Source organism: Podarcis erhardii (assembly GCF_964252035.2).
Source record: "Podarcis erhardii genome assembly, chromosome: 6".
Classification (NCBI taxonomy): domain Eukaryota; kingdom Metazoa; phylum Chordata; class Lepidosauria; order Squamata; family Lacertidae; genus Podarcis; species Podarcis erhardii.
In genome coordinates, this window is record NC_138510.1 from 3,667,125 (window position 1) to 3,682,668 (window position 15,544).

General features: G+C 49.1%; 1 protein-coding gene across 2 annotated transcripts in view; it reads left to right on the forward strand.

Annotated features, from left to right (window-relative positions):
- The first annotated feature begins 1,271 nt into the window (after positions 1 to 1,271).
- BCL2L1 (BCL2 like 1) overlaps positions 1,272 to 15,544 on the forward strand; it is a 51,207-nt gene continuing 36,934 nt past the window's right edge. The window contains exons 1-2 of one of the 2 annotated variants that reach the window (XM_081868123.1): positions 1,272 to 1,429; positions 8,656 to 9,326. In XM_081868123.1, coding sequence (XP_081724249.1) covers positions 8,781 to 9,326 — 546 coding nt within the window. In that variant the 5' untranslated portion in view covers positions 1,272 to 1,429; positions 8,656 to 8,780. Of the gene's footprint in view, positions 1,430 to 7,079; positions 7,204 to 8,655; positions 9,327 to 15,544 lie in introns of those variants that run through there. The other variant, XM_081868122.1, reaches the window with a different exon arrangement.

Genomic DNA, 15,544 nt, shown 5'->3' on the forward strand with positions numbered 1-15,544 from the left:
CTGTCTAGGTTTGTCGTTGCTTTTCTCCCAAGGAGCAGGCGTCTTTTAATTTTGTGACTGCTGTCACCATCTGCAGTAATCATGGAGCCCAAGAAGGTAAAATCTCTCACTGCTTCCATTTCTTCCTCTTCTATTTGCCAGGAGGTGATGGGCCCAGTGGCCATGATCTTCGTTTTTTTGATGTTGAGCTTCAGACCATATTTTGCGCTCTCCTCTTTCACCCTCATTAAAAGGTTCTTTAATTCCTCCTCACTTTCTGCCATCAAGGTTGTGTCATCTGCATATCTGAGGTTGTTGATATTTCTTCCGGCGATCTTAATTCCGGCTTCGGATTCATCCAGCCCAGCCTTTCGCATGATGAATTCTGCATATAAGTTAAATAAGCAGGGAGACAATATACAGCCTTGCCGTACTCCTTTCCTAATTTTGAACCAATCAGTTGTTCCATATCCAGTTCTAACTGTAGCTTCTTGTCCCACACAGAGTTTTCTCAGGAGACAGATGAGGTGATCAGGCACTCCCATTTCTTTAAGAACTTGCCATAGTTTGCTGCGGTTGACACAGTCAAAGGCTTTTACATAGTCAATGAAGCAGAAGTACTGTAGATGTTTTTCTGGAGCTAAATAAAATGGTGAGAGTTTTGAGAATCCCAAGTGAAGTGTTCCCGCTGAAAGCATTCAGGTCCTGCTTGCCGTTGGGACATCATAGGAGTGTGGTGGAGTCTCCTTCTTTGGAGGTCTTTAAGCAGAGGCTTGACAACCATATGTCAGGAGTGCTCTGATGATGTTTCCTGCTTGGCAGGGGGTTGGACTCGATGGCCCTTGTGGTCTCTTCCAACTCTATTTTTCTATGATTCTATGATCATCTGGCTGCCCACTCTGAGTCAGGAAGGCTTGGCTCTAGGCCTTTGGCTCTTACGCTACTACGTTAGATCTTACTCGCTGTAAACCCCGCAGAAAATCACGGCAACGCCACTCTGCCAAGCGCGTCTCTCTTTGCAGAGCGCAGTCACTCCAACATCAGCACCGCCGACCTCTTTTCCCACGCGATGCCGGTCTTCGGCCAAGAGAGGGCGCCAACGCCTTTCCTTTGCCTGGCGCGCCGCTCTTCGCGCAGGCGCATGAACCCCTTGTGAGAGCGCACCCCCCCTCCCCACTCGCGTCACATTCCTTCGCATGCGCACTGCAGACCATTCCTCCCCGCTCGGCCGCGGCTTCAAGCCGCGCATGCGCAAGGCGGCTTCGAGTAGTAAGTAGCGGTTGCTCGCGCATGCCCAGTTCTTTTCGCCCGGCCGGTCAAGGAGCGAGGCAGAACCGCCGAAAAAGCCGCCGCCTCGTCGGGTGGCAAGGAAGCTCCGCCGGCGCCGGAGCGGCCGAGCCCTCTCGGCGCCTTCCTCTCGGCGGGTGCTGCCGGCCGCTTCTTCCCTGAGGTAACCGGGGACGGAGGCCGGTAAAGGGAACCGGGGCAGGGGGCGGGGCTCCTTGGCATTTCTGAGGTGAGGGCGGCGAGCGGGAGAGGAGTGACAGGAGGCTCGTCCAATGGGGATGCAGTGCGTGCCGGGCATGCGCGTCTTCGCCTTCCCTTCCTTGCGATTGGCTCGGCCCTGGAACGGGGGCGGGGCTGCGCTTTGTCCTAGTTGAATTGGAGAAAGATGAATGGGGAGCGGGGGAGGGGCGCGGGGAAGGAAGTGGATGCGGTTACGGGTCAGGGCGGATGCGGTGCGCTCTGCCAAAGGGGGAAGTGAGACCTTTTGTGAGTTTTGCATCTTCCTCCAGGGGCCGAGAAGGGGCATATAGGATTCACCCCCAACTACCTTACAACAACCCTGTGAGGTCGTTTAGGCTGAGAAACGATGGCTGCCCATCAAGATTGACGTCTGATGGTCTCACCCAAGATCGGACAGCTTTTTTCTTTCTTTTATTTTTCTTTTATTTTTTTACCTTTAAGATATATGGTTTTAAAGTATATCTTTATTGATTTAAAATAAACACATTTATGGGAAAACAGACAAACATACAATCGAACAAACAAATAATAGAAAAGTCAAACAAACAACCACAATATAAGAGACAACTAAATAATAATAATAATAATAATTTTTATTTATAACCTGCCCTCCCCAGCCAAGGCCGGGCTCAGGGCGGCTGGCAAGCAATAATAAAAACAAGTTGAATGATTACAATTTAAAAACAAGATTAAAATACAACAATTAAAATATTGAAACATTAAAATATTAAAATGCAGCCTCATCACTGGAGGAGAAAGGAAAAAGAAAGAGGGGGAGGGAATCAAATTGGCTCCAAGCCAAAGGCCAGGCAGAACAGGCCCTGCGGAAACAAATCAGATCCCGCAGGGCCCTGGTCTCATGAGGCAGAGCGTTCCACCAGGCCGGAGCCAGTGTTGAAAAGGCCCTGGCTCTGGTTGAAGCCAATTTAACTTCCTTAGGGCCCGGGACCACTAGGGTGTTGCTATTTATGGACCTTGAGGCTCTCCGTTTAGGCTGAGAAATGACGGCTCCCCACTGATCTTCATGACTGGGATTTCAGTCCTGGTCTCTTGGGATTGTTGTCTGATGGTCTCACCCAAGATCGGACAGCTTTTTTCTTTTCTTTTTATTTAATTTTTATTTAATTTTTTACCTTTAAGATATATGGTTTTAAAGCATATCTTTATTGATTTAAAACAAATACATTTATGGGAAAACAGACAAATAAACAAATAAGCAAGCATACAATCAAACAAACAATAGAAAAGTCAAACAACCACAATATAAGAAACAACAAAATTAATATAACTAACATCATTTATATTCTCGATACTGAAAGCAATTATAAAACTTATATAGAAAGAAATTAAAAATGACTTTTTTCTTTCTTTATTAATGATGAGGTCTGCATTCTTGTCAGGCAGTGTTTCTCAGACTTGGGTCCCCCAGCTCTTGTTGGAGTACAAATCTCACCGTTCCTAACAAGCAGAACCCAGGGATGATGGGCGTTTTAGTCCAACCACAGCTGGGGATCTAAGTTTGAGAAACGCTGCAGAAATAATCTGACTTTGGCCTGGCAGAAGCTACCCTTTTCGTTCTTGCTGAACTACCCTTTTCGTTCTTGCTGAACAGATTGGGACACATCATTCTGGCCAGAGGTCCGACCTGAGCAAGAGGGTGTTGGAAATTATGCCTGAGGACCACAGAATGCTTGCCTGTGCTCCAGCCAGTGCAATATACTGACTCATTTGAACTCAGTAAATATGAGGCAGCAGTAGGGTTCAATGGTGTGCCGTGGTCAGGGAGCTGGTCTTGGACAGCTCTCCCAGAAAGCAGCCTTGGGACGCTATCTGGTTTCCTCTCTCTCTGGTTCTCTGCTTTGTTAAGGGATTAAGCTGATCGGAATGGAAGCAACCTATACAGTGGTGCCTCGCAAGACGAAAATAATCCATTCCGCGAGTCTCTTCGTCTGGCGGTTTTTTCGTCTTGCGAAGCATCCCTATTAGCGGAGTAGCACTATTAGCGGCTTAGCGGCTATTAGCGGCTAAGCACCTTAGCGGCTTAGAAAAAGGGGGGAAACTCGCAAGACTTGCAAGACGTTTTTGTCTTGCGAAGCAAGCCCATAGGGAAATTTGTCTTGCGAAGCGCCTTGAAAAATGGAAAACCCTTTCGTCTAGCGGGTTTTCCGTCTTGCGAGGCATTCGTCTTGCGGGGCACCACTGTACAGACAGCTCTGTCTGGGGAACAGTGTGTAAAAGGAAGAAGGTGTGATCTGTGGAGAGCAGAGTGGGGTGCCAGTGTGGGAAGAGGAAGTGGCTTGAGAGGGGGGTGATTATGGATAGGATAGTGCTAAGGGGTAGACAAGGATATGCAAGAGAAAGAAACAGGACAGAGAAAGGACCAGATGACATCATTTGTAATCTACAGAGTGCCCTGCAATAATCATTTATTGCAGGTTTTCACCTTGCACCCATAAAGTTGGTCACTGTCATACCCATTTTGTTGACCTATTGATATAGTGCCATTAGTGTGCATGGAACTATAGTGTGGCTTGCTGAAGTCTTCTTAGTGCAGTGGTGGCCACTGGGAGCTAGGGATGATGGGAGTTGTAGTCCCAAAGCAGCTGGAGGTCCAAGTTTGGCCACCACTGGGCTAAGGGCATAGGTTCCCTGATCTGTACCTGTGCACCTATGAAACTTCCTTCTATTGAGCCTAGCTGTGGAACTACAAAGCCCTGTGATGTCTACTCCAAGTGCCAGTGGCTCTTCAACATCTTTCCCAGCGTTAGGATCTGGGATCATTTTACAGGAGATGCCAGGGGCTGAACATGTGACTTTTTGCTCTGCCCCTTCCCCAGCTTTCAATTCTCCAACCAAAATTCCAGGGAGAAACTGCTTGAATTTGGGATTGGAGACATCATTGGCAGGGTTGCCCACCCTATAGTTGGGACAACAGAGAATTGCCAGCTCCAGACATGGGATCTGAGCACTTCTTGAGTGTTGTGCCCCTTGGCTTTTAATTCCACCATATCTCACGGGGTGATGATGCTTTAAGTCACCTGTTGCCAACCTGGTGCCTTCCAGGTATTTTGGGCTGCAACTCCCACCAGCATGTTGGTCACTAGGTTGGTGAAAGCTGTCTTTGGTAGTGGAACAGGACTTTTCATATTGTTGAAAGACTCTGATACGGTTGAAAGACTCCCGAAACGGTTCGAAAACCAAGGTGCGGCTTCCAATTGGCTGCAGGAGCTTCCTGCACTCAGTTGGAAGCTGCAGAAGCTGTGTTGGATGTTCGGCTTCCGAAAAACGTTTGCAAACCGGAACACTCACTTCTGGGTTTGCGGTGTTCAAGAGCCAAAATGTCCGAGTACCAAGACGTTTGAGAACCGAGGTACGACTGTAAAGTGTTTTCAAAATAAATTCATTTAGGCTTGGGATGGGCAGAAAAAAACAGATGAAATGTGGCATCTTTTCTAAGTAAAAAGTTAAAAAGAGCAGTAAAAGAAGCACATGGTGAATGTGGAGGTTTGTGGGTTGGAGAGGGGATAGTCAGGATGGAGCTGAAGGAAAGCAAGAAGAAGAAAATCTACAGAATCAGAAAGTTGGCCCTAGTTTGATCAGTGAGTCTGCTCTTCCTTTTTCAGGGAAATTCTAGTGAGGCACACATGTTTTACACTAGATGCAGCAGAAATGCTAGATGAACCCATGGCAAAGGCATTAGAAAGAAATTATACATCATTCTTGAATGAATCCACTCTGCCTTCACTCTAGCAACATTCTTTGCTCTTAAAACCATAAGAAGGGCCTGACTGCTGGATCATGCTGAACACCTACTTAGTGCAACACCTTGTTCTCACAGAGGCCGACCAGATGTCTCTGGGAAGTCCACAAGCAAGACATGAGGGCAATTTCTCCCTCTCTTGCTGTTATTCCCCAGCAACTGCTATTCACGGTCTGATCCTGGAGGTAGCTCACTCGTAGCCATTGATAACCTTATCCCCCTTCTTGAGCCTCACACAGAGTGGGGTATGCATGTACAGGAACCAGTGTCCAGATTGCTTGCAAAACTCAGTTAAAAGTACAGTATGAAGCTTCTAATTAGCACTTTTTTATCCATCTCATGTGCAGATAAGCAGCATGAGCGCAAGAGTTGCCAAGGCCGAACAATAACCCTGAATGTAGTTTTGAGACAGTGCACAATTGAAACTAGCAGAGAGGTGGGAAAAGAGAAGAAAAAGAGAAAGTGATATACCCATGACCTCTTGATTTGAGTTTTGGGAAACATGTTCTGGCTTCTCACACTGTCATTCTGGCACACGGGGAACTCTGATAGAGAACAAGGGGAACCCAAGGCCCAGCAGTTAACTTTTGAGTCTGGTTTTCTTTTCCCTTTTCCCCAAGATGGGACAGTTCTCAGACAAGGAGTTCATCCTGCAAGTGAGCGTGTCCAGAGCCAAACCCTTTGCTCTGTGCATGTTTGGGGAGGAGAGAGAAAAGAAAGATGCCGATCTTGCCAAATTCCAGTAGCCTGCGGGGTGTTTGGCTGAAGGTCCTGAGAAAATGATAGAGGGTGGTCTTAAGAGAAGTCTGTGTGTGTTCAAGTTAGCAGCTCTAACTTTCGATGATCTCATTGTGGAGGACAGGATGATTTGCAGTTGGCTAAGGCTTGGAGGACAGGCACACAGGTGCCTCCCCACCCTTGAGGCATGGGACCACTCTACAGTGCTCTTGACAGGATTGCATCACAGGTACTGAGTGCCCTCCAGGAGTCTTTTATTTCAGCCTGCCTGTGTAGCTTTCCCAGCAAAGGAGAGAGGGAGACGGAAATGTTAAAGAGTACAGCTGCTGGGAGGGAAATAAAAAAACCCACTTTGTCCAGGAAAAAGGCCACATAGGGCCTAGCAGTGGAAGTGGCTTGTGTGCTGTAAGGATCTGGGAAGGAAGGGCTCAGGAGGCTGGGGAAGTTGACTAAGGACTGATAGGAGGAGTTGTTGTTGTTGTAGTCCAAAACATCTGGAGCGCACCAGGTTAGGGAATCTTGCTTTAACCTGGTGAAAATGAAGGTTTCTCTTCCTCAGTCTGTCGTGTGAAAATGGCATTTAGTTACCTCTCCTTTGAAGAAGCCACTGTTGCACTTCCCCACATGCGGTACAACCCTACAGAAAGCACTTTCAGGGTTACCAGGAAGCAAATTCCTGCTGGATTCAGAAGGGTTCGCTTCTGACTAACCTTTATTCAGATGGCACTGCGGGAGAAGAACATAAAAGATTGGGGAGAGGGTGTTTTCAGACCCCATAACCTCCTTGTGATGGACACAGAAGGAGTCTAGATGTGTGCTGGACACAGGCTTGTGCCATACTGCTAGAGTGAATGGTAGAAAAATTGGGATGTTAACTACAAAAATCCCCTCTCCCACACACGCACGCGCAAAAAAAAAATCCTGAATGAAGGCTCAATTAACAGAATGGAGATTTCATAATCTGCTGAGCTTTGATGTTTTCAGGCCTCCTACAATCTGGGAACGGGGGCTGGCTGGCTTGAATGTTTGGCCAGCCCTTAGGAGGCGGGGCGATGGTGATGTCAAAGCGGGTTGGCCAGTGCCTGGAACTTATCCCTACTGCCGCTGCCTCCTCCGCCACATTCACTGCACAGCGGCTGGCTGGGTTCCTCCTTCCCCTAAGACTTCCCAGAACTGAGCTGGCCCTCCCTCTCCAGGGGGTGAGTACTGCACAAGCTCCTTTTGACACATCTCCCAGTAGGGGATAGCCTGGCTATTGTTGCCCAGCTGGCCTTCTGGGAAGGAGGAAGGGGATGCTGCTGTGACTGCCCTGCCTCTCCCAGCTCCTGCAAAGGAGGAAATAGGGTTGGGGTGGGCAGGAGAGAGAGAGAGGGAGGGATAATACCACCGACCGGTTGTTCATACAAATTCAACATTAAGTTGGATCCTTTGCCATGCCGGGCACAATTGCAGCCTGCTATCACCCCCTCTGCCTGGTTCTTCGCAGTCATTTGCCTTGTGCGTGCCTGAGCTTTCCAATTTGGGGGATATGTCTCATGCATGACTCATTCCCATAAGTGGGTCTGTTTGTGGTGGGAGTTTGTGCTCAGAATTCTGCTTTGGAGCTGCACTCACAGCTGAGGTCTGCTGTGCCTCTGTGCTCGTCAGCTGCAACCCTTTGCAGTTAACGTTTAAGCCAGCGCAGAGTACTTAAGTTAGTATTTCAGGAAGGCAGAAGGAAACTCTTGCCTTTGACTTTGCTGCCGGAGCAGGCTGCAGGGAGGGAGTGAAAAACGAGCCGCTTTTCCAGTGTAAAATGGAGAGGCTGTGTAATCAAAGTCCCCACACCTTTCAGGGTCTTGAAATGTAAGTCAAGGTGATCAACCTGAAAGCAGCCTTCTAATCCTTCCCTGAAGTTGTTTTTTAATTAAAAAAAAGCCCCAAACTTCTCTCCCTGGGTTTACTCTCTGCTTTTGTTTTAGGCTATTGAGAGACATTACTGACCAGGGGCAAAAGGTGGCGTCCTGATTGTTAATCCCTGGGTCCTTGTTGGGGAGCAAGCAAATACAGCTTCATCCAGTACTTGTCCCTTTAAAAAAAGCACCAGGAAGTGCTTAGATCCCGGGGATGGTGGGAGGTGGAGATGCAGGGGGAGGGATCTCTATGCTTCGCTGCTGCAGGAGAGCCGCAGCACTCAATCAAGGTGGCAGGGGGAGCCCTCTTGGGTTTTCAGAACCTTCTTTGCCTGCATCTTCCCAGCCTGGCAGGCTGCAGGATCACTCCGGTCAGAGCTGGTTTTGCTTCCAAAGATTGATCTCAGCTGTGGCAGAGAGACCACCTGGGTACTTAGTGTCCTGGCCATGCTGCACAGAATTTTGGGGGAAAGGACCTCACAGGCAACATCTGTTGGGGGGTGATCCCTGTGCATGAGATTTGGGACCAGCTTTAGTGGAAAAGTGAAGTGGCCGGGGGAGGGGAAGAGTTGGCTGTCTGTACAGATGCTCATATGACTAAGTCTGAGGATGAGCCACAGAGATGCTCATGAATATTTGACTTTCCCTGAGTAGTAAGGGACTGCTGCTACGTGCATGCCAGGAAAACAGAGTGGAAGCCTGGTCCTTTTAACAGTTTCGTCTCCTCCTCTCTCTCCTTCTGCTCTTTCTCCCTTGAAGCTCTCTTGCTTGGCGTTCTTCTGGTTGCCAGAAAGATGGAAAGGAGCAGCATCCTCGCTCGGTAAACGTGCTGGTTGGCTAGCATTCTGGACCATGGACTTACTGAGACACCTTCAGGTGTGAAGATGTCACGCAATAACAGGGCGCTCGTGGTAGACTTTGTTTCCTACAAGCTGTCAGAGAGGGGCCACAGCTGGGATGAGCTGGAGGAGGACAGCGAGAACAGGACTGAGTTGAGAGACGAGATGGACAGCGTCCCCAATGGGAGTCCGTCTTGGCATCAAAGTACCAGCCCGGTCGTAAATGGGGCTACTGGACACCCGAGCATCCTCAGTGATCTTGAAGACAGCCCGAGGTTGGACGTGAGGCAGACGCTAAGAGAGGCAGGCGATGAGTTTGAACTGAGGTACCGGAGAGCTTTCAGTGACCTCACATCCCAGCTCCACATCACCCCTGGCACAGCATACCAGAGCTTTGAGCAGGTGGTGAATGAACTTTTCCGGGACGGGGTGAACTGGGGGAGGATTGTGGCATTTTTCTCCTTCGGAGGGGCCCTGTGCGTGGAGAGCGTCGACAAGGAGATGCGAGTGCTGGTGGGACGGATTGTCAGCTGGATGACCACTTACCTGACGGACCACCTGGACCCGTGGATCCAAGAAAATGGCGGCTGGGTAAGCAGTTGGCAAAGGGTGTGGTGGTGGTGGTGGGAAGGGCGCCTTCGTAGTTTTGAGTATGAAACAGGCCAGTTTATATTTCTAGCAGCATCAGAGGCAGAACTTGAGGATGCTGATGGGCTGGAGCTAATCGAAGCTGTAGTCCAAAACATGTGGAGTGCACCAGTAGGGGAAAGGCACCAAGTGTCTTCTCCGGCAAGGTGCCAATACAACATTGGATAACCAGATGCTGGAAATGGCCACCAAGGGCTGAAATATTGTATCTTTGTTCCATGCTATTTCACACTTCCTGATGGATATTAGGTTTCCTGTTCTTTCTCCCCTGCAATGCCAAGTATGTAGACACACATGGTACCAAGGCCCCTTTCCTCAGCTGTGTAGTTGCATAGGTACTAGCCACTGTCTTTCCTTTTCTCGTCCAGGCATTTCATAGCCCACTAATCAAAGCCTCAAAGGTACTTTCCATTTCTTTTCTAGTTTATTATTCCCTTATTATATATCTATTTATACCCCACCTGTACCCTGACAGGGGCTGAAGGCTGCTTTCAGATAAAATGTACCACCCTGGGCCTTCTTCATCTTTAGGGGTCAAAGCTAATCTTTGGAACCTGGGGTGAGCCTTGAGGTTAAGGAAGAGGTTGGTTGACATCTTGCCTACCCTGCTTGTCTGGCATGATTGAGGTGCATTTCCAGGGCACAGGTACCCAGTGAAGGGGTGATGAGACAACTGCTGGTCATAACTAGACTCAAACCTGTATTTTTCCTCTTCCTTTAACCCCAACTGTGGATAAATAGACTGTTTGTGTTGCCACACACAATCACCTTCACAGGGAGTGCAGTTTGGTGCATGGCCAATGTGCTTGCCCCAAGCATGAATGTGCTATGGAAAAGGTTAGGTCATGGGATTTGCCAGCAGCTAGTGTGGCTCTGGGTGTGGCCTTGCATAAGTGTCTGGCAACTCCCTAGTGTTTTTCCTTTGCTTGACAGGAAGACCCTGTACAGTGATTGTGACACCCAGAATGTGCAATTGGTAGAGAGACATGGGTTAACTGCTGCAAATCAGTGCTGGCTTAGGAAGCTCTCATACCACTCAGGAGCTTGTGCTTTGTTGGAACACTCAAAACAAATTCCTGACTTTTATCACGGATGGAAAATTAGTTTTATCTTTCCTTGTAAACAGGCCAGCCTTATTTCCTAGTCCCCCCCCCCCCCAAGTTTTACTAGCCAGGCTGCCTGCATGTACCTGTGCAGAGTAGGGCAGTCTGAACAATGGGCCTAGCAATTAGTGACCGAGTCGGAGTCTGGGCATATGGGCAAGTGGCTAACAGCAAGTCTGCTTTTAACTCCAGGGCAGTTGCATTATGTTAAAGTAGGGGTGGGTCACTGGAGGCTCAGTCAGACTCCCCATCTGGACCCCTTGCATACCCTCCCCCAGCCCTCTTTATTTGTGTCTCATCTGCTAAGGACACTTTAATGCCCTCTTCCCCTCGGAGAGTGATCAGCAGCAGACGCGTTGGCAGAATCCTCCAGTGACGTCTCTCAGCTGCTCACTCCCAGTAGCTGTGATGCAGAATAACGGGAGACCCTTGACCCAGTCTCCGCGGCTGCTCACACCAAGGGGGCCATTGAGCCCTTTTCCCTGCATCTGGCGGTGTCGCTGGCTCAGTTGAAAATACATCCTTGTTAAAAATCAGCTGCTGGCTGTTTCACTCAAGGTCCCACCTGCTGAATTGTCTGCATCCTTGGGTTTGAACCTAAACAAAGCTCCTGGTGGGTTAATGCTCACTTCTTGGGAATTTACTTCTAAGTACCACTCAAGGCTGTGTGTGGCAGCTCTCAGCTACCCAGATGTAAATGCAGCAAGCAAGGGATAAAATCTAATGGGCTCATGGAGTGAAATCCAGTTTTGGATGCAGGCTGGATAGGGTGAGTGTTGAGAAAACTGAGAGACAACTAGAGAGAGCATGGGGAGGGAGTATTACTCAGGAATGCTGGGAATGCAGTCATCCTGGGGGCACAACCTGGGGTGTGTCTGCCCAAACTGACCCGACTGGTTCCTCTTCCTCTTAAGGCCATCTTGGTGGCTGGCCCCATCTCTTGTTCTCTTCTCTCCTCTTCTCCTGGTTCCCTCCAGCTCCGAAGATTAGTCCTTGGTCCAATGGAGATTTCCATATCCCTGTCGCTCTGGTGACGATTGGGCTGTATCCTGGAGACCGAGGCGATAATGTAATCTGATTTTGTAAACGAACTCCCCGGAGGGATTTAGATTAAATCGCTGATGGAAAGTCACTGGCCCTGGCTTGCTGGGAGGCTGAGAGCCCCCTTCCCCTCCCCCACAACTCAGCTAATACCGCCTGCTGGGAGTCTTCCCTTTTTTATGTCTAAAGACAAATGCATTGTTTGGGCAAATATTTGTTCAGCATTTGTAGGAGGGGCAGAATTGCTCTGGGGTGCACACCCACTGGTTCCTGCTGCTCAGATCTCAACATTGTTGTCTCCCTAGATTCTCCTTCACTATTCTGGTATTGTTACATAGTTCTGCTGGTGGAAATGAATGGTGCAAGGTGGGGAAGTAGATAATGGTGGCCACAGAAAGGTTATGGACCATCATGTCCATGGGGATAACTTTTTCAGTACTGCAGAATAGTTTTCTTTCTTTCTTTCTTTGATGTTTGCTCCATGCTTCCTCCAAGGAGCTTAAGTTGTGGCATATGATCCCCACCTATTTTATCCTCACAACCACCTTGTGAGATAGGTCAAGTTGAGAGAGAGAGAGTCATCCAGTTTCTCTAACATACTAACACTAATAAGGTTAGACTCCCATCACATATCATGGAATTACTGAGATCCAGTGGATCAGATAATTGCACCTGGATCCAAAACAGACAGCTTGAGTCCCCACCCCTAACATGAACCAACTGGAGATAGCTTTGATGGAAAAGTACTAAATGAAAAGTAAAATAATATGTGTGGTCTTGGGCATGTTGCTCTTGGCCTCTGTTCTTCATCTGTAAAAATGGAATAATATTCATTACCTACCTCGCAGAATTATTGCAAGTGAGGCTGCAGTGACTAGAAGGCATTTGGCAAATTAAGAACCGGTGAATGTTGTGGACAGAAGATTGACTTGGAGCAGGAAGAGCTGGGTTCAGATCTCTGGAAATGTGGCTGGTCTCTCTCTCTCTTTTTCTCCCTAATGAGTTTGTTATGAAGTCCATGCATTATTCTTGGCACTCCTGGAAGGATGCAAATGCACCTATTTCCCAGCATTTTATTCCACTTGCTGTTGCTCTCCAATGTGACCAGGAACCCAAACTCAGGATGGACTATATTGATAGTGGTGGGCTTGGTTGCCAGGAACTCAGTTCACCAGTGCTGGGGAGCAGGTTTGGTCCCCTAGTTCATGTTGTCTTAGTATATACCCCTTAATTTTATAAATGGTTGCTTGCCCTGGGAAAAAGTCACATCAATAAGACGGTTGTAGGGAGAGCAACGCAGCCGTCCCCCCTGGCCCTGAGTGGGCTGGCCTGTGTGATGACTGGGAGCTTTCAGTAAGCAGCCAAGAACACAGTCCTCCAGTCATCATGACAGGCATTTTTCTGGTAGCAATCAGTAGCAATAAGCTGTCATGCTCTAGAGTGGCCGAGAAACAGATGGCAGGACTGTGCAGTTAGAAGATTTGAGTCTTAATTATTGAGGGATGCCTAGATGGCCATTGGGGTACCTTCCAGCTCTACAACTCTGTGATTCTGTCCCTGACAGTGATCTCACAGAAGGGTCAGTAGTGTCTCCGTGCAGATTGCACACAGGTGCGCTTTACTCACTTGCTCATTTCTTTGCAGTACACAAGCCCCCTTCCTACCCACAAGCCTCCTGTCTGAATGAGGGGCATTTTGCTAACAGTAATAGAAGCGGCTGGATTGGCCCTGTGCTAACTTCCTGATTGTGCTTGCAGCCTAGAAAATCTCTGGGCTCCAGAGGTGAGCTCTGTCTCTCCCCCCCCCCCCCCTCACTGGCCCTGAACAGGCTGCGCTGTTGTAAGCCTTCAGCCAATGTGCACTTCTCTCCCTGCTCTTTCTGTAGCCTTGTTAGCATGGGATTAGCGCTCTCTTGGGGCCTGGGGAGCAGCCTTTGCCTGGCCCTTTCAAACAATGCTGTTGTGGAAAGGGCGTAGTTTGCGAGAAAGACCCACAGAGAGGCTTGCATGTTCTGGCAGGCCTGCCCCTGGCAGGGAGCAGGCTCGGTGTGTTCGTGCGCATTCCCCGGAGGCGCTCAGCATTTTATGTCTTGGAAAGTATCTTTGGAGAGGGCTTGAGGAGCAGCACACTTCAAAGCGGGTGGGACAATGCCTTTATTTGATCAGTCTTCAGGAGATGAAAGTTACTCTGGAAATTTTGTAGATAAACAGAGGCACATAGGGAGGGGGTGTGTGTAAGGTAGCCAGCAAGGGGTCCCCAGCGCTCTCCTGGTCTTTCTCCAAGGGGTCCCCAGCGCTCTCCTGGTCTTTCTCCAAGGGGTCCCCAGCGCTCTCCTGGTCTTTCTCCTCCCTTGCCTTAGCAGACGTCGCATGAAGCATTTTTGGCCTTCTTAGTAAGGTGAGGGAGGTGGGATCCCTTTGGTGCCCAAGGCTGGATTTTGGTATGTAACAGGAAATGGTCTTTTGCGTGGCGAGTTCCCGCCCCCCACCAGGATAAATAAAGACACGACACACCATAAATTAAGGTTAATTGGGCGAATTAGGCCACAACTTTATTGAATTCAGGAATGAGAGGCATTGGCTTAGGCATTGGTCCTAACGACTATCCGGCTCCAGCCCATTTGCTGGAGACACAGGAAAGGGTTAACACTATATCGGGGGAGTCTCCTGCCGAGGCACGTCGACTAGGAGCTCCCCCGGGTCACCGCTCTGGGGCGTGCCTTTGGCCCACACCTCCATAGGCTTCGGACAGGGCCACGCCCCCCGGAGTCCTTTAACAGACCACCCTTCGCTCACTGGGGGGAGGTGATGGCGTTGCTCCCCCCCCACATCCTCTTAACCCCTTCTTACCAATGCCTACCGCCAATGCCGAGAAGTTGTGACAAGTTGCTACGAGGTAGGCGAAAAACCAAAAGGCCAGAAATTGCCAATTGGGAAAAATTCCTACCATGCCCCTTGCGCGACAGACCGAAGTCCATAGCAAAGTCAAAGACCTACCTAAAGCCTACTTAGAGGGAGGGAGGGTGGGAAAACGTGAGGGCGAGCTGGTGAAAAGAGGGCGGGCCCCCTCTGCACCGGCCCTAAATAGGGCAGGCCACGCCCCCCCGCCAGCTGATTGGCTGGCTGGGGGGGCAGACCCGACCGAGATTCCCCTGCTCTCACGGGGGCTGGAACCAGCCCCCGCTCACATGGGGTGGGCGTGAAGCCCGCAACCCCACCTCCTGGGCAGGCCGGAAGTGGCTTTGTCATGGATGGGCTGCAGGAGGAGTACATGGGCATTGGAGCAGTAAAGCAAGTTATCTGGCAGGCTTAAAAAGCCTGAGAAGATGGATCAAGCCTAGATCTAGCAACTGGAAAGTGAAGGTGAGGGAACAGTGGTCAGTTCTGGTGTTAACAGTGTGCCCATGGCTGCTACTAGTGTGGTGTAGGGGTTAGAACAACCTTTGGATGATAGCTCCCAACATCCTCAGTCAGCAAGACCAATCAGTGGCCAGGATTTTTTAATTTTTTAATTAAATTTCCACACTGCCCTTCATCTGAAGACCACAGGGTGGCTTACAGTATAAAAACGCAAAGATACATACCATAATAGCAAATAAAAACAGTAACCCCACCCCGGTATCTATAATGGGAGCTGTCATGTGGAGGGCACCAGCTTGAGGAAAGGCTGGGTTTAGAGGATTGGACTAGGAATGCAAGACAGATTGGCACCCATGGTCTTGATGGTGCATTTTTCATGCAGTGGGTTCCAAACTGGAACATACCAAGCCGCCTCTTGGTCATTATGAAGATGAAATGGGAAGAGAACCACGTTTACTGCCTTAAGTTGCTTGGAGGAAAGGCAGGATACAAATGTAAAATGCATAATTAAATCTGTGCAGTTAAAACTCAGTTGCCTATTGTAAGCTCAGTCGTCTAAGGCAACTAGTATGTGGGCAGAGTGTCTTTTTTGGGTGCATAGGTGATTTTTCTGTTTCCTTTTCATTGGTATGTGGGAAGGTATGCACAAGGTGTGTCT